Raw genomic sequence first — 18712 nt, 5'->3', positions numbered from 1 at the left:
CTGAGTTTAAGGCCAGTTTGGTCTATATAGTGAGTTCCAGGGCAACCAGAGCTACATAGTGAGTGAGACCTTATCTCATAAGAAAAAAATAAGTTTATATCTTTAAAAAGCATTACAGTAGAAGAGTTACTCAAAGTAAGAGGAGTATGGTGGAAGTGGAGTCAGGATGCTAGCTATTTGAACGGAATTTTCTTGCACAGAAAATACAACTCTTGGAATTCCGGGTCTAATATAACATGCTGCCTTGCAATTATTCAATGACATGAATACATTAAAAGCCAAACAAAAATCAACGGGATGCTTCATACTGTAAACCCAGGAAATATAAAATTATTTATTGACTTTATATTAATTTATAATCAAAGCAGTTTTAAAGCCATTAGGTAGAAAATTGTGTATTTAAATATATATTTAAAAAACCCACTGTGAAGACTGGGGATGTAGCTCAGTTGAAGAGTGTCTGCCTAGCAAGCATGAAGTCCTGGGTCTGTTATCACCAGCAGTGATGAGACTGGCAGAGATGAGCTATGCCGCAACCCTAGCACTTGGGAAGATCAGACACTCAGTGTCATCTTTAGCTATATCGTAAGTTTAAGGTCAGCCTGGTAACAGGAGACCTTGTGTAAAACCACAAACAATTACTTTAAAAAAATTCCAGCAAAATCCCACAAAACCAAAATAACAGTAATAGCAGAACTTTCTCAGCTTGTTTTGTAGAGAGTAAAAGGCTGTTCCCTGATGTACATACGGAAGTGATAAGAAATGAAATGCATTATTATTGCACTAATATCTAATGATTTAACCAAGCCATAGTCAAAGTGTCTAGTCTGTAAGTTCAGAGTCAAGGCTTTGCAAAGCCTAACAGTACTGTTACATTCTCCGTACAGAGTTTCTAAGACAAGCACAGCAGTCCCATAGTACTCGTGCAGATTAGAGAGACAACAGTGTGACCTGTTCATCTCCCCTTCCTGAGGAGATGAATTCCCAGCGCTGCTAAGTGAAGAAGTGCAGCCTACCTCCATCAGCTATGACCAGGTCGCCAGGTGAGGAAACGTCATCCTTTAAAGAGACAGATATTTGTTACAAAGTAACTGAATTAAAATTAAAAAAGAAAGAAAGAAAGAAAAAAAAAGAACAAAACTTCTTTATAAGAGACTCTCAACACCTTAAAAACAAAACAAAACAAACCTGACCTATGAATTAACCCAGGAACTTACTGAACTAAGATTTTGTACCAATCCACTTAGCAAAAGCAAAGCACAACTTTTTGGCTAAGTTCTCACAATGACCATCTCTCCCTATTGCCTCTGATGGTTTGAATCAGTCACTAGGTGCCCTCCTCCATCCTCTTTAGCCCTGAGCTGCCTTATGTTTCTCTGTTGAGCTGCTTTTCACGTTCTGTGCATCACTTAAAAGATGTACACTTACTCCTATGTGCCAAACAGTACATCTCTTCTTCAGCTTGGACTGTGTGTGTGGATTCAGCCTTTTACCTGACAACAGAGCAGTGCAGCTGGGCATCCCAGTGCTGCTCTTCATTTAGACTGCTGCAGTGTATTCCAAGAACCATGTTCTTACGGCCATGGAAAGTGTCACAGCTGGGAACCTGCAGGGGAGCTTCGCTTGCTATGGTTGCCTTTGGAGTGTCTACAGTTGTATCCAGTTGTGGACTTCATTTTACTAATACTGAGGATTCATGTCTTTTCAACTGATACCTCATTCAAATAGTGTACTTTCTGTATGACAGCCATTTGTTCCTTTGGAACGCTTGCCAGGCAGATGGCAGGTGCAGTCATGCTAACCCACTTCTCAACTTTTAGTTTTCCTTTGACAGTCATTATTGATGTAAGGGTTGTCAGGAGAAGAAACTAGACAGATGCCATAGAAGGAAAGGGAAAACTTTTACTTCCTACTACTGGGGAAGTCCTCTACTGCTCAGCTCTCAGCATGGTCCCGTCCAAAGCCCAGCTCCTGCTACATAAACTGTTCTTCTGACCAGTTCCTGCCTTGAGTGCTTTCCTGAAGAATCCCAACAGAAGACTTTTCCGGGGAAAGTGTCCGTGGCAACTGTACATCACACTTCCAGCCATGTGCAGCAAGGTCTCTAGGAAGGCACTCCTGTGTGGGCACACACTGGCCGTGTACTCCCACTATAGTCGAGAGTTTAGACCATACTAGGAGGAGACCCCTACTTGGGGGCTCTGAGTACAGGGAATGGTAGATTACCTCTCCCTTAATTTTTTTACATTTATTTATGCATTATTTTTATTTATCAATATATGCATGCATGTGTGCATGCCAGCCACGGTGTATATGGGTATGCCACAGGAACACTTCCCTCAAGTTTGTTCTTTTACCACCATTGAGGTTTCGTCTTTAGAGTTGGCAGTGAGCATACTCCCAGGCTGAGTCATCTCAGTTTATCTGATGTCTCCATGTGCCTTGCACTCTTTCTAAGCTGAGCTCTCATTCCTGAAACCCTACGATTGTAGCAGTGACTCTCCACACTGACTTGCTTTCTTTACATTACGATGGCATTTTAGGATCTTGCTAGATGTTTTCCTTTAATGCAGTCCTTCTCAATGGAGGTATAATTTCCATGCTTTTGTGTTTACCTGAGTATCTGCTTTTACTTAGTTTTCAAGTTTTGTCCCAAGATGCTATACTTCTTGGTTCTAAGAAGTATGAAATATAGGCAAACTGCATTACATGCCCAAGCCAGTTTTAATCTTGGCTAGCAGTGGATGTCAGGCAATCCTAAATGATTATTCGTGATGTTCATCAATTTAAATTGATCACTTATAAGGAATACCTAATAATGAAGTTTAAAAAATGTGATCCAAAACATACCTCAATATCATCTTTAAAGATGGCTGGGGCAGGCTTGTATTCTGGATCTTCCACATCCCTGTTAGAATGACAAATGTTCTCATTATTGTAAGAGACTGATGACTTCTCGGCCTGTCTTAGAGGTCAAATTGATTCTCAGCACTGCAGAAAAAGCCGAGTGATTTGGTGCACACTTATGACCCCAATGGTAGGAAGGTACAGATGGGGGTCCTGGGGCTTGTTCATTTACCAGATTTGCCCACTCCCTGAGAAGAGGCCTCTCTCTCACAAAAAAAAAAAAAAAAAAACAAGGTTGGCAAGAGCTGAAAATAACACCTGCAGTCGACCTATGCACTCCTGCACGTGGTCTTGCTCCCCCCGCCCCACACACAGATAAACCTTGAGTTACAAAGCAAGTTTAGTGATTAGAGCCCTTGCTGCTCTTGTAGGGAACCCAGGTTTGATTCGTGACACCCACAAACTGGTTCTCAACTCTATAATAACTCCAGTCCCAGGAGATCCAAAGCCCTTTTTTGACTTTAGGAGCACTAGGCATGCAAATGTTATCTATACATACATGCAGGCAAATTGCATAAAGCAAACAGTAAACAAATCTAAAGACAAAGATGAACCTCACAGACAGGGAAAGCAAGCCCATGGAGCCAAGTGTGACCCACACGTACCCATCCATGTAGTCATTGGCTCTCTGTTCAGCAGCGACAGCCTTGTCGTCAGGCTTGCCCACTCTTTCCAAGAAGCACAAAGCTGGGTCTGCTCTGATCGTGTTGTACTTTTCATAACCTGGAAGGACCGCCAGTTACAAAGATTCAGAGGACAGAAGAAAGTTGTGAAAACACAAGGGTTCCTTGTATGCAGAATACGGATATTCTGGGATTAAAGGAACATTGTATATCTAAGTAATACATGTTAAATATGCTGTCTTGAAAGAGTTACTAAATACAACACGGTCAAATAATACCATAAAAATTTTAATGTATCTGTTACAAAGAAAAATAGAGGGAGGGCCCAGTGCTTCAGAGTGTTCCTGCTCCTCTAGAAGACCCAGGTTCAGTTCCCAGGACCCATGTTACGCTGCTAACCACAGCCTTTAGTTTCAGCTCCAGGTGATCCAACATTCTCTTTTTAATGACTTGAGCATTGGATGCATGTGAACACACATCATTAAAAATCAAATCTTAAAAAAAAAATTACCACAGCAACAACAATGAAAACAGAGCTGGAGAGATGGTTCAACAATTGAGAGCACCGCTGTTCTTGCTGAAGACCTAGGTTTGGTTCCCATCACCCACAGAGTGGCTCCCAGTCATCCTAACTCAGGTTCAAGGTCATCTGGTGTTATCCTCTGGCATCTTAGTGTATCAGGAATGCATGCAGAGCATAAACACATATGGAGAGGGGCTGGTGAGATGGCTCAGTGGGTAAGAGCACCCGACTGCTCTTCCGAAGGTCCAGAGTTCAAATCCCAGCAACCACATGGTGGCTCACAACCATCCGTAACAAGATCTGGCGCCCTCTTCTGGAGTGTCTGAAGACAGCTACAGTGTACTTACATATAATAAGTAAATCTTTAAAAAAAAAAACACATATGGAGAAAAAGCATTCTAATGTATAAAATAACAATAAATACATCTTATCAATCAAAAAGAATAAACTGATCACACAGAGAATTGATGCAACTCTTCTGAGAGAGGAATCTGTGCAACACTGAAAGTCCAGAGGGCAAGTCACATACACCACCATCTCATGAGGATTTGATTTGTCTTAGTTTGACAATCTATGGTTTAATGACTATACGTGTGTGTGTGTGTGTGTGTGTGTGTGTGTGTAGTAAAACTGTAAGTGAAAACCAATAAACTAAAAAACTGGGAATTCCATTATCCACAAAAAGAACTCTACCCCTCACTCCTTACTTACCGTGCTTAAAAACCCCAATAAGAAGAGACTTATCAGCATCAAAGTCCCACCACGCAGCAGGAACCTCGGAATGGTCTGGCTCTGGCACCCACACATCAATGTCACTTAAAAACAGCACAACATTATGAATTTCATAAATGTGTATAAAGGAGGCAAGAGGTATAAGTGGTGTAACAGCAACAAAGATCTCATAGAATGAACTAACATTATGTTCAGCAAAGCCAATACGTCTCAGCAAGGGTTACCGTCTGGTTCTCCTAAGGCAGTCTTCTCAGCACTGCTCCCCACCCCTCCCCCCCACCACACACACACACAGAGCACCTCACTGGGTTGTTACAGCAGTAAATAGCATTGTAAGACAAATCTTCAGGTGAGAACACCAGGTTCTGACAGGTCAAAGGAAGTGCTTTGTGCAAAAGAATGCTATGGCACATCTTAGATCAGCTTTGTTGAGATCACACTTAAAAATGTAGGGTTTTAATTCATAATTTAATTAAATCATACAAAGCACTACTTTAGTATTAATATATAAGTATATATTAATTTATATATATTCATACTATTCAGTAAAAAATGACAGTGTTCAGATTATTACAGACTCTTGACAAAAACCCATAATGCTTTGTCAGTTTGTCTGTTTTTTTGTTTTTGTTTGTTTGTTTTTCGAGACAGGGGTTCTCTGTGTAGCCCTGGCTGTCCTGGAACTCACTCTGTAGACCAGGCTGGCCTTGAACTCAGAAATCCACCTGCCTCTGCCTCCCAAATGCTGGGATTAAAGGCGTGCGCCACCACTGCCCGGCAGTTTGTCTGTTTTTATGACAGCGAGCTGGCAATAACTTGTCCACTCCCTCGCACCCCATGATACCATTCTCACTGAAATGTTCTCCAAATGATGCAGGTGACATCACCTGTAAGCCTGTTTATTTCTTTGATTGTAATTTAGAACAAGTATAGGATAAAAGATACATTCCTAATGTTTAATAGCTAGCGTGTGTGTGTCCCTGTACGTGTGCATGTTTCCTGATATTCAGTAGTCAAATGGTAGAAACTGAATGAACTACTCTGCAGAAAACAAAATAGACTAAGAATTTTACTATTTGATTTCATTAAACTATTAATTTTTACGGAGTCAGAAAACTAATCTAACACAAAGTAATACTATGTCTGATCACTATCATTTCCTAAATTAATTAGCAATTAATTTAGATCTTAACTGTTAAGTTTCCTGGTAATAATTAAGTTCTATGCCAAAACTTCTTTAATAATTTGGCTTTCATATAAAAACAAGCTGACAAATGTGCTCCTGGAGCCGACAAAGACCCCTTCACGTGACCAGCAATAGCCGTGAGAGAGAAGGCACAAAGAGTTTCCTGAGGAGATAGAGGATGCTGAGTGACTCAGCTCTGTGGTTCGCAGTTGTCTTCAGAAGGGCTTGGCCCATGGGGAGAAAGGACGTGGGGGACGCGACACTGATAATATTAGCACCTTAAGCAGGTACTTCATTGTATCTTTGCTATGAAACAAACCAAAACTGAAAATGTTTCCACTGAGTAGAGAAATAGAGAGAATGACTTTTCTGTACTTTTCAAAAGTTGAAAAAAAAGATAAAGAAACTTAGCTAAAGAAAATATGTATTTATTTATATTTTTTTAAAGATTTATTTATTTTATGTATATGAGTACACTCAGACACACCAGAAGAGGACATTGGATCCCATTACAGATGGCTGTGAGCCACCATGTGGTTGCTGGGAATTGAATTCAGGACCTTTAGAAGAGCAGTCAGTGTTCTTAACTGTTGAGACATCTCTCCAGCCCAGAATACTTATTTTTTAATGGAGTTTCTAACTCAAAAGGAGGGGAATTGGGATCAAACAGTGTCCCTTGTCCACCACCAGGTGGCGCTTTAAGCCTGGCTCTTTGTGATGAAAAGCTTTGCCCATGCTCCTGCTTGTGAAAGCATCAGTCAGTATACATACAGTTGGTGGTTCAAACTGAGTGCCACAGGAACATGAGGTGTTTGTAAACTGTTAGCAAAAGGGATACAAGACAGACTTGCATGTTTTGCTGGGTTTTTCTGGTTCTTTATTGTGTTTTGTTTGTTTTTTGAAGGCTGTGTTATGCTATGGAGGCTAGGCTGATTAGAATTCACTATGCAGATCAGGCAGACATGAAACTTGTTCATTCTGCTTCAGCCTCCCAAGTGATTGATTTCTGCCTTGAAAATGATGTGATATTTCCTGCCTAAGGCCCTTTAAGACTTCCTAGGTTAAATCTTTCATTCAAAATACGCTTAGTACCAATAACTGCAATGAATTTAAATGGATGCCCTTGACTTTGTAAAGAGGCACCTGCAGGAATTCATGACCAGTAGCATGATGCAGTATTGGAGTATGTGGCCCTATGTGGCCCAGCACAGACTTGTAGACACAGAAAGACAGGCTTAGTCCATAGAGCTGAGGAAAGGAGGGGTTAGCAGAGAAAGGAGGAAAAGAAAATGTTCTAATCATAGTAACCAATCAAGGCAAGTGTAAAAAGGTAAAATTTAAGTAAGAGGTACAGACTTGAGATAGAGATCTGAAAACATTAGAATAGATATAAAACGTTAAGCCACCAAGATGGCAACCCCAAATAATGAAAGCTAAGTGGTAAGTGATGTGTGATAATTATTTTCAAGCATCGCATTGGTGACCTCTAGAATGACCTGAGGGGTCATTTGGATTCGGGTAACAGAGGGGAAAAGCTCCTCACTCTGCGGGGCACCATTCCCTATGCCTGGACCCTAAGCTCGAGAGAAGAAAGAGTTGAGCACAGGAGCTTACTACTCTCTGCTTCCTGGCTGAGAAAGTAACATGGCCAGTGGTTCAAGTTCCTGACATAAGACAAGTGAGTCTATGACAGCAAAGGGAGTATTAATATGGTGGAAGAGACACTGTGTTCAAACGTGATGCATTTTGTGTACAAATTTGTGTTTAAGGTGGAGGAGATGTAAACGTGATAAAATCCAAAGAGATGTAGAATTATTTTAAAAAAGGAAAAAGAATAATCAACAGAACATTGACTAGGATACCAAATGTAGGTCAGTAGGTTAGTCATAGCCAGAGGAAAAGAGGCAATTAGTCAGCAAGTATTCATTGAGTAATTAACAGTTTAAGATTCGCCATTCTACTTGGGGAGGAGAATGCTCAGGATTGATCCTAGGTCCTTATGTGATAGGCAAGGGCTCTATAGAAATCGATAGTCCCAGCCACAGATGATAACGTATGAGAATACAATGATCAATAAGACAGAACGTGAATTACAATGAAAGAAAAAGTTTTGAATAGCAAAGGAATTAAGAGACATTAAAATAGATGATTGGATGTACTTTAGATGGCGTGGCAGGAAGGCCTACTTGAGAGGACAACAGTTCTGCTGAACTTTGAATTATATACATGGATAGCTCTCTTTTTGTAATTTCCATTATATGTGTATAGGTGCTTTGCCTGCGTGCTTGTCTGTGTACCATTTGTGTGCTCTTGGTGGCCAGAAGAAGGTGTCAGACCCCCTGGAACTGGAGTTGGAGTGCTGTAGCTGATCTGCAAGGGTGAGAGTCTAACCTGGGGTCTTCTGGAAGAACAGACAGTGTACAGATCTGCTGAGCAAACTCTGGAGCCACTTACATGGACAGTTCTTTGGGAGATCTGGACAAAGCATATTTGGACCAGAACAACACAGTGTGAGCTTGACCTGTTGGATGAACAGAAACAATAGAGTGGCTGGAACCAGAGTAAGGGGCAGAGTGAAGGGAGTAAGAGAGGTGTGGGCTCTCTTAGGTTCAAGAGCCTGGATTCTGCTTTAGGGGGACATTTTGAAGAGATGTAACAATGCTTTGGAAAAAAAATCACTCTAGCTGCTGATTGAAGAACAGAGTGTAGAGAGATTGTGGAGACAAGAATACTCAATGAGTGGGTCTCAGCGGAAATTTACAAAGAGAATTGAGGCTAGACTAGAGACTTAGAGAAGAGAAGGAAGGTGCCCACTTGGCCCATTTTTCATGGAGCTGAGGAGTTAAGTTTTCTTTCATGGTGGAGGAAGAAGACTCAAGAATCACAGCAATGAGCAGGATTCAGTAATGCTGGAGAATTCTTATATAGGAGAATGCAAGGAATTGGTGGGTAGAGGAAGCACCATGGATACCTATGAAAGACAACATTTTAAGAAGCAAAGAGAGAAAGAACAAAAGAAAAAAGAAAGATAGAAAGAAAGAAAGAAAGAAAGGAAGAAAGAAAGAAAGGAAGGAAGAAGGAAGATTGACTGTGTAACTGTGTATGCTAAGAAATACTTTTGTGCAATCATGTTAGAATGGGCTGATGATAAAAAAGTGCAAACAAAGAAGTAGAAACAGAAAATCCAGGAGTCTGTTGTGAAGGGAAGCATTAAGACAGAGATAGACACTATGGAAGTCCCTTTCCTTTTATCATAAGTGATATGAACACGTGTGTACGCAAGCGGGAGGAAGGATGGGGAACGAGGAAGAGAAGGGCCCAGGAAAGAAAGATTACGTCAGAAGTAAGGCTCTTAAATGAACAGTAGAGAAGGGCTCCAAGGCTGTGAATTGGCGAAGGAGTGGCATGTCTACTGTCGCTAAAGGACAGGTAGGTAGCATGGATGCAGGCTGCTCTTGAGTGGTGGTGTTCTTCTATGAAACATGTCATTTTTAGACATTGTTGGTGAGTTGAAAGGGTGCTTTGAGGAAACAGGTAAGGAAGAAAAGAAGTTTCCGAGCCAGCATGGTTAAACAGTCTGTTCGTTCCTTTTAATTTTGAATATTCATGGCTTTGAAATAAATTCATTTCCCATAATGGGTGTTTTCCTAGTCATGTTCAGGTGCTTAGAGGAAGGCAGGAAGTATGTAGATAACTTAGCTTTACCCAACCTGAAGTTATACTAGGTACATGAAACAGTGAGACAGGCAAGCAATGGGGTTGAGGAATTTAGTATCTTAGGGAATAAAACTAAATAAGGGAAAAAAGGAGGGGCACAAAAAGATAATGTCTAGTAATTGAGTGGTACGAAGATGCCATATGAGGTCAGAGTTCTAAGGACAAGTTCCCAAGCTGCAAGTGAGTTGGAAAGGCCGAGCAGTGATCAAGAGTCACACTGATGGGGTTGACAGGGTGGATCGAGCCTACAAGTGCACGTGTGTCTGTACCACAGACACAGGTCAAGAGCCTGGGAGCCCAGGGTGTGGTTGGGTTTCGCGTGGCTGCCGTATTAGAAGAGAATGAGTACAGGAAAGCTCAGGTTGTGCAGTTGGGGGGAAGGAAGCTGAGGTTACTTCTACTTGATGGCTGGCTTACATTTAGTTCCTGAGACGCTGGGGCTGAGTGAGTGAGTGGTTAAGGTGGGTACAAGTGTAGAAGAGAAACTGCAGAGACGAGAGACTGAAACACACTGCCTGGAGCGAAGAATCAAGATGAGCCTGGAGTGCTTCCTCTGCATCTCAGCCATGCACGCAAAGCACAGGCTCATTCCTATTCATTGCTGCCACAAACTACTTAAGGATAAATATTCATCTTGTCTTTATCTTCAGTGTTTCACAATGCCTGAGAGTATTCAAAATTGGTCCTGACTGGAGGTATAGACAGGTGGTAAAGTGCACCTGGCAGGCACAAGCAAGCTCCCTGGGTTTGAACCCAATAACACAAAGAAGACAAAATAACACAGACTTTTCTGAAGAGATGAATTAACTGTCGATTTCATTGGTTTCTACCTGAATTCCATCTGGCTACATACAATTCTTCAAATCATTACTCCCACATTTGCTGCTGCATTTTATAAGAGAACCAAGGATGAGAGTAACAGAAGAGAGGCCAGGGATGGATCCCTATATACAGGGGACTGTCCTCTACTGACTATGTGATTTTCTGTCACTTCACTGTGTTATTAAAACATTTAAGTTGGGGGCTGGAGAGATGGCTCAGCGGGTAAGAGCACTGACTGCTCTTCCGAAGGTCCNGAGTTCAAATCCCAGCAACCACATGGTGGCTCACAACCACCCATAATGAGATCTGACACCCTCCTCCGGTGTGTCTAAAGACAGCTACAGTGTACTTACATATAATAATAAATAAATCTTAAAATAAAAACATTTAAGTTACCTTGCATCAACTCCATCAAAGACTTTTTGACTCTCATTTCCAATGACTTCTTGCTTTAGATAGTACAGCATCCTTACACGAAGCAGGACTCTATGAATATAAATAGATAGGTAAACAAATACATAAATAAATCAGCCAACCAACCAACTACAGGAGACACAAGAATGTTAAGTCACTAAAGAAAAAACAGTCAAGGTGGGGGATTATCTATAGACTTTTGTTAACTTTCTGGTCTGTTTTGTCTGTCTGCTTGTTTGAGAGGATTTGCTAAGCAGCTTTGTCTGGTCTGAAACTTGCTGAGTAGAAAATGCTTGCTATGAACTCATGGGTGAAGTCCCCTGCCATTGCCTTCCCCAGCAGACAGAGAACAGGTGTGTGCGCTACCCCTTGCTCATACAGAGTCTTTTAATAATAATGATTAAGTATGATCAAGTGACCGCCATCACTGATGCTACACAGAAGATACTAAAAGATCTTTATAATGGTCATCATTAAATGCCCAGGAAGGGACAAGCTTATCTGGAGATTAATTTTATTGCTGATAGAACTACATAAGACATTTCATGAATACGTGAAGACACCACATGAAGGTAAAAGCTTAGACTGTGCTCTCACTAGACTCCGTTAGCACCAGCACATGCAGGAACGTGAGTGTCCCAAAGCTGCCCCCCACGACCTACTTGTTGCAGTGGTGCTTGACGTGTTTCTTGTAGCCCTCGTCTTGCAGGAGCTGCTCTGGGTTATATTTCCGGAGCCACTCTGCTTTCTGGATGTCAAAGGAGCTTGTCTGCGTCTTTACTTTCTTCCCCTTTCGGCCCCTGGGCACAGGAGCGGAGAGGCCTGTAACGATGAGAAGTACAATGGAAATCACAAGTACCTTGTAGAAAAAGCTATTATTTGAAAGATGTTTCGAATGCAGAAGGTTGCTGGAGACTTTCTGGAGTCTCTGTAGGTTACACAGAGGTCTTTAGTACATTAACGGTAATTGTGCTAAGATAATTACAACTCAAACACAATTCAAGATGGCTTTATAAAAATTAAGTCAATTTTACAAATAGAGACAATACTCACTTTGGTGTCCTCTGATGCTGTAACCTACCCCCTCCTTTACTGTAGGTTCACTAGATATGAGAAATGTATTTGTTCTCTTGCTCTCCAGAATTTGCTTTATTAATAACAGGGAATGGTTTAGCCTTAAGACAGCTAAGGTCATCTTTATGTCCTTGAGAGTTTTATATGAATTTCTTCAAAGAATAAAAGACCATCACTGTTCAGGTTGACCACATGTGCCACACTTGATCAGCTTTCCAGAAAATGAAATCAACCACAACTCTCAAAACCAAATCAAGAGCCGGGCGTGGTGGCGCACGCCTTTGATCCCAGCACTCGAGAGGCAGAGGCAGGAGGATTTCTGAGTTCGAGGCCAGCCTGATCTACAGAGTGAGTTCCAGGACAGCCAGGGCTATACAGAGAAACCCTGTCTCAAAAAAAAAAAAAAAAGAAAGAAAGAAAGAAAGAAAGAAAGAAAGAAAGAAAGAAAGAAAGAAAGAAATCAAACACTCCTCTCCAGTCTATCTCAGAAACCACGCTTCCTCCTGTGTGCTTTTAAAATCCTTGGCATCTGTTTCTAAGTCTGAGTTGTTTCCAGACCTTCTTTCCTGTACTTCACTCTGGTCATAGAATCTGCAGGACATCCGTGCTAACTCAGGGGCCTTTAGCTCCGCGGCTGTAACTAACTAGAGTGTAGTGAATCACAGTGTGACCAGAAGAGCTCAAGTTTATGAATGCAACACGTCAGACTTGTTTCACTCTTAACTCTTGAAAATTACTAATGATACAACTTTGACTACTTCATCTGGCTTTCTTTTTTTACCTCATTGGTTAACAGAACGAGTAAATTAGAAGAATGTTTTCTTGTTTTCATTTTTTAAAATTACTTTTAGCATTCAAAATAATGCACTTCATTTTGAAGAAATGGGCAGAGCTTGTGAGTATAGGATCAAATGATGTTCATTTGTGGGAATTTTTGCAGCCAGTATATTTAGCTTTGCATCTAATCTTTAGTTTTCCCCCTAGGATTGCCCTGACCAGTGCACACACTTATTTACAATCGTTACACCTCATACCTATTGATCTTTTCCTGTCTCCAGAGGAAAGGCTCTGTCAGTGTAAACTCTGGCTGTAAGAGACTGAGGGTATTGGGGACCTGAGCGCCTTTAAGCAGCTGTAATCACTATCTGAATCTTTTCATGTCTGTTTTTAGGGGCCCCTGGTATCACAAATTCTTTTGTGAAATACAACAGAGTTTTTGGCTTTTAGAACCGATAAGCTAAGAATTAACTGTTTCAAGGTTAACAAAGTTGTCAGCACCTCCCTTTGCTTCCATGTTCCAAAATGTTATTGCTATTTCCCCTCTCAGTCTCCCTATTTTTGATGGCTCATGCCTGTATTTTAAGTGTGGAATATGAGAATACACAGAAGTAGATGACATGCTAGGATGGATTCTCATGTTCTGCTATTCTTAACCATTAATGCATGGCCAGTTGGTTCCACCTATATTCTTTTCTTCAACTACTCATATATTGTTTTGACATAAGTCAAAGATAGCTATAATTCATGAATCTCTTAGTTACCTTTATCTAAAAGGTAAGGAGTCACTTATGTCACACATGTCTGGAAAGGGAATAATTTCTTCATACTGTACATTCTGATGTAAAATCATCTAGTAAAGACAGGTAATTTTCCCTAGGTTGTCTTAGTCATGAAATAAAGTAAGGCCCCAAAATGCCACAGACCGCTAGGATACATCTCTTTTAGTTACACTGGGGTTGTTTGTCAACTCTACTAATATTTGGGGACAGATGGTTCTTCATGGACAGGAACTGTCTCTGTATACCCAGAATCTCCCCATTAGATACCAGCAACATGCTCAAAGTGGGGATGCACAAGGTCCTCCCTCTCCAGTGGAGACTCACTGGACAAGCTCCCCAAGCATTCCCAGTCCTACAGTTAAGTTGTTGAAAAGTGAAGTCTTCTGTTCTATAGAATTCATCAAGCTTAATCCCTTATATTTCCTTCTTCATTTTATATGTGCATTTTAGGAGAAGAGTGAAACCATATTTGCGTGATTTTTTTTCACCTTTACCTAAATGCTAGTTCCTCAAATTAATTGATTTGTCTCCTATACTGACCTCCTCATCCAAAACAAATGCTTGGTACTGTGCTAACTGGGAAGTGTATAATGACTCCAGCATCATTTCACAATGTTGCTTCCAAGCTGTAGCGGTTTAATTAATTCATCTATACCCCGGGTCTATCTATCCAGCCGGAATTTAAAGCTGTGGGGCTCAAGGAGCTTTTGTAGTCTTTTCATACCGCATACATTGGACAAGCATATAGTCAATGGGTAAGAAATATTTTGTGATTCTGAGGAACAAAATTCTAACATAATTTTAAAAGCACAGTAATTTTTCATTTTTATAGAAAGTGCAATTGTTTTATGGTAAAAAATGTATTATATATAGAAATGAACATTCTGTCAGCAAAGTCGTGAGGAAATACACTAGCACAAACTAATGACAGAATTTCACTTTGGACAATGAACTAATTACTGCTGTTTCACATACTCCAAAAAGCATACCAATCCTGAGGATTGCTATAAAGCAGACTGTGATTCAGTACATCCTAGGTCCGGGTGCTTACAGTATCCCGGGAGACGGGATGATTGACCCAAAGATCATATCTAAGGCACTAAAGATGCAGATACCATCAATAGAGAAAGGTTTACACACAGGTAATAGAAGGAGTGTACAGAGGTGTTTTTGTTTTTTTGTTTTTTAACTGATGCTTATTTTCAACTGTGTCAAACTGTAACTAGATAAAATGCCTATCATTAAAGAAGCTACAAGTCAAACTATCAAACTCCCATATCATGGAATACTAAGAAAGGGTTGAGAAATGTGACAAAGCTACGTGGACTCACAGCGATACACTGAGAGGTCAAGAGTTTGCAAAGTGACACAAATTCAATAGTAATATAAGCGTGCGTACCCACCCACCCACCCAAGTCCACAATACTGGTATAGACTGAAGTTTGATTTTTGAGTGTAAACATTACCTTCGTTAATTCTATCTGTGTTACTTTAAAATTTTACATGAGAATACAGTATTATTTATACAAGATCTTTTTTTTAAAGGAGACAAATACACTTACCTAAGTGATTCTGCAGCTCTCGAGTCTGGCCATCTTCAGTGGGAGTGATGAGATCCCATATGAAGCCTTTAATTTTTTCATCGCCCCGATAGTGAACGAGGCAATAGGCTAGGAGGGCCCGGCAAATGACTTCCACATCATGCTCATTCAGCTGCCGCTTAAAACGCCCGTGAGACAGGATCTCTCGCCATCGGCCCCACCTGGTGAAAAGGGACAGTTAGGATAATACTCAGGTAAGTCTGAGCAAAATCCTAACTCATGCATAAAGGCCCCGAACTACAAGAATTCTGCCATTATACAGCTTTACGAATGGTTTCTCTTGTGTGTAGAGCAAAGCAGAATGCATTAGTGACTTAGAGAATGTCTGACTCAGCGACAGTGACACTGTCTGCTTTGTATTACTAAATGTGCACATGGAAGAGTGAGGAGCTTGATGTGAACAGTTCACTCAAAACAGTGTAACCACAGAAAAATAACACATGCTAACACAGAAATTGTGCATACTTTAAAATAGATTTTGTTGATTCTAATAATATTGAAAATATTTAAGTTTATAAATAGTATTACATAAGTAACTTTATATATAGCATATGAAAATATTTAAGCTTATATATAATCTTTTATGACAAACACTGAGTATAACATTTTACCCATAAACCAGTAGGTTTTTCTCCACTCTAAAGCATTCAGTCCTCCCATAGCCACCGGATCGGTCACAGGGTCTCCGGAGTTTGGGTTTCTCTTCTCCTTCACTTTCAGCTTCAGATAATTCAGCCAATTCATCTTTTGTGGCACTAAAGGGTCTGGTTTGCTTCCGAATTCTTGGGGTGTCAATAACTAAACTGTTCTGTAAAGTTTAATTTTACAATTAAGAAAGGTACTTCCACCATTTTACTTACAATAAGCCTTTTAATCTTCAACTCCTAAATTACAGAAACAATAAATAGTATTAGAAAGAAAAATTGAGTAACTATCAGACCTGCTACCCTAGCAAGTCAACTTAAAATACTCTCTCTTCTTTAAAGAACTTATGTATTTATTTTATCTATGTGTGTATACTGACTGTCTCTCTTCAGACACGCCAGAAGAGGGCATCAGATCCCATTACAGATGGTTGTGAGCCACCATGTGGTTGCTGGGAATTGAACTCAGGACCTCTGGAAGAGCAGTCAGTGCTCTTAGCCGCTCAGCCATCTCTCCAGTCCCCAAAATACGTTCTCTTAAAAGTGTTATGATAGGGCTGAGTTCAAATCCCAGCAACCACATGGTGGCTCACAACCATCCGTAACAAAATCTGATGCCCTCGTCTGGAGAGTCTGAAGACAGCTACAGTGTACTTACATATAATAAATAAATCTTAAAAAAAAAGTGTTATGATACATGTATAATTCATGTCATTAAATTCATAGACTAAAAACAATTGGGATTTTCTGTCATTAGTATAAACATTACTGTGCTTTTACAATAACCATAATATATTTTAGACTCGATTTCAACTTTACAATTTGTTTACCTAAAGCTGATTAATAACTTAATTTGGGTTGCTTTCAACTTTAAAATAAATAAAGCTAAAGAAATCTTTTTGACATAAGTTTTATTTTAAAGGCAAAAGAACAATGACATGCACAGGAACTGAATTGCTGGTCAAATGTTATAAATCATTTCATGTCTAGAAACATTAAGTTAGTTCTGTACAAAATAATTATGTTAATATGTAAAGACAAGGCAGTGTCTGGATTCCACTGGCCAATTCAGTTTAGCTCATTCTCTGTAACTCATGTGCCTGCTTCTCTACTGTGGGTACTATTGAAACAAAGGTCATTAAGATAGTTTCTGTTTAAAAGGAATCCAAAGTTTGGCAGTCAGATAAACATGTTAAACTAAATATTACTCGAGATGTAATGTTTTACAAGGGAGGAAGAGTACAAAAGCTGGCTGGGAGTTAAGGTATGAAGAATTTTTAAAGAATTCGAATTTGCAAGGTAGGAGATATCATTATAAGTAAACAAGGGGCCCCGGATGACATCAGATGCTTAGGAAAGCCCCAGGGCAGAAAATAATACACAGCAGCAGAGGAAGCCAGGGTCAGAGAAGACAGGTCCTGGTGTATTCTATTATTCTATTTTATACACAGTGCTCTGTACTTATAGACAAGTAATCTTAAGAGTCTCTGGTATAAAGCTAAGATTTTTGTTTGTCTAATGTACTTTAGAAGGCATATACTGAGAACACAGAAACACCCAGATTGTACGTTTTATAAAGACTATATATACATATATCATGTATATGAGTGCTATGTCTGCATGTACACCTGCATGATGCCAGGAGAAGGAGTCTAATCCCATTGTAGATGGTTGTGAACCACTATTTGGTTGCTGGGAATTGAACTCAGGACCTTGGGAGAGCAGCCAGTGTTCTCAAACACTAAGCCATTTCGCCAGTCCCATTTTTTTTTCTGAACAACCCATTAATTGTAAAATTCCTTAAAGGATTTACCTGCTAGAATTATTATTATTGTAGATTGGGGGTGACTTTACATTTCCCTCATATCTTCTACATGCAGTAATTGGAATTTTGTAAGAAAGAATTGTCAATTTTTCCCCATGTTTCCTTTTTATTCTTTTTAAATGATTTGTGTTTGAATAATTTTAAGGTGCATTTTTCTCAGCATCTTTTAACGTTTGGTTGACTTTCTAAATGACAGAAATGCAAACTCACATGAACATCTGCTACACACAGTAACCAGCCTGCTGTCGCCTTCGTAAATACTTACTCTGCCACTGATGGTGTCTATGTCTAGTTCTGCTTTTTTAGCCCATTTTTGCCAGAAGTTGGGATCATCTAAGGAGATATCCGTCCGGTTTCCAGATGCTACAAAGCTTGCCTGCAATATAGAATGAAGCTGTGAAAGTGCTCAGACATTGACAAGGTAAAACATTGTAAATAAATGATGATCTCTTTTCATTTACTGTTCACAGTATCTGAATCTGGCACATGTACAAGTACTTAAGCCATGCTCCAATACAGTGGCCTGAAAGACAACATCATTTGTTAAGGCAAAAGGTTTTTAATGCCAACACGGGCTAGAGTTTAGGAGCAAAAATAAGCAAGTTACTATTGTGGGTTAACTTGAAAGCTTTCAATAAACAAGGATATATCTTTTTTTTTTATAAGCAGGAAACTGCATGAGACAAAGGCATAATTTCTAAAATACTACAGGAGCATTAAGAAATTATGGTAGAATTAACCTGGTGTGATGTCTCATGTCTTTAATCTCAGCACTCAGAAGGCAGAGGCAGGCAGATTTCTCTGTTTTAGGTCAGCCTGAGCTAGTTAGTAAGTTCCAGGACAGCCAGAGTTGTGTAGAAAGACCCTGTCTTAAAGAAACAAACAAAAAGGAACAGCAAAAAAGAGAAAGAAAAGAAATTATGGAAAAATTTAATTTATGGGCTAGCACTACAGTACTTGTGCTCCCCTTTAGCAAATAAATAATTAAAATTTTAAGTTACATATTTGTTTCTTATTTCATGTATGTAGTGTGTATATGCATGTGTGTGCATGAGTGTGTTGTGTGCATGTGGGGGCCCTTTTAC

The 18712-nt window shown here is 39.9% G+C and overlaps 1 protein-coding gene across 11 annotated transcripts in view; it reads right to left on the bottom strand.

Moving 5' to 3' along the window:
* Chd9 (chromodomain helicase DNA binding protein 9) overlaps positions 1–18712 on the bottom strand; it is a 221387-nt gene that overhangs the window by 29217 nt on the left and 173458 nt on the right. For all 11 annotated transcript variants that reach the window (XM_029480612.1, XM_029480617.1, XM_029480616.1 and 8 more), the window contains 9 exons: positions 17893–18003; positions 15770–15966; positions 15120–15319; positions 11587–11746; positions 10907–10996; positions 4765–4868; positions 3513–3630; positions 2851–2908; positions 1017–1059 (listed from right to left, as the gene is read on the bottom strand). In XM_029480612.1, coding sequence (XP_029336472.1) covers positions 1017–1059; positions 2851–2908; positions 3513–3630; positions 4765–4868; positions 10907–10996; positions 11587–11746; positions 15120–15319; positions 15770–15966; positions 17893–18003 — 1081 coding nt within the window. The remainder of the gene's footprint in view (positions 1–1016; positions 1060–2850; positions 2909–3512; positions 3631–4764; positions 4869–10906; positions 10997–11586; positions 11747–15119; positions 15320–15769; positions 15967–17892; positions 18004–18712) is intronic.

The sequence above is a fragment of the Mus caroli genome, chromosome 8 (genome assembly GCF_900094665.2).
Source record: "Mus caroli chromosome 8, CAROLI_EIJ_v1.1, whole genome shotgun sequence".
NCBI lineage: Eukaryota > Metazoa > Chordata > Mammalia > Rodentia > Muridae > Mus > Mus caroli.
Note: the sequence above shows the minus strand (reverse complement) of the source record. Positions and strands in the feature narration are given on the sequence as shown.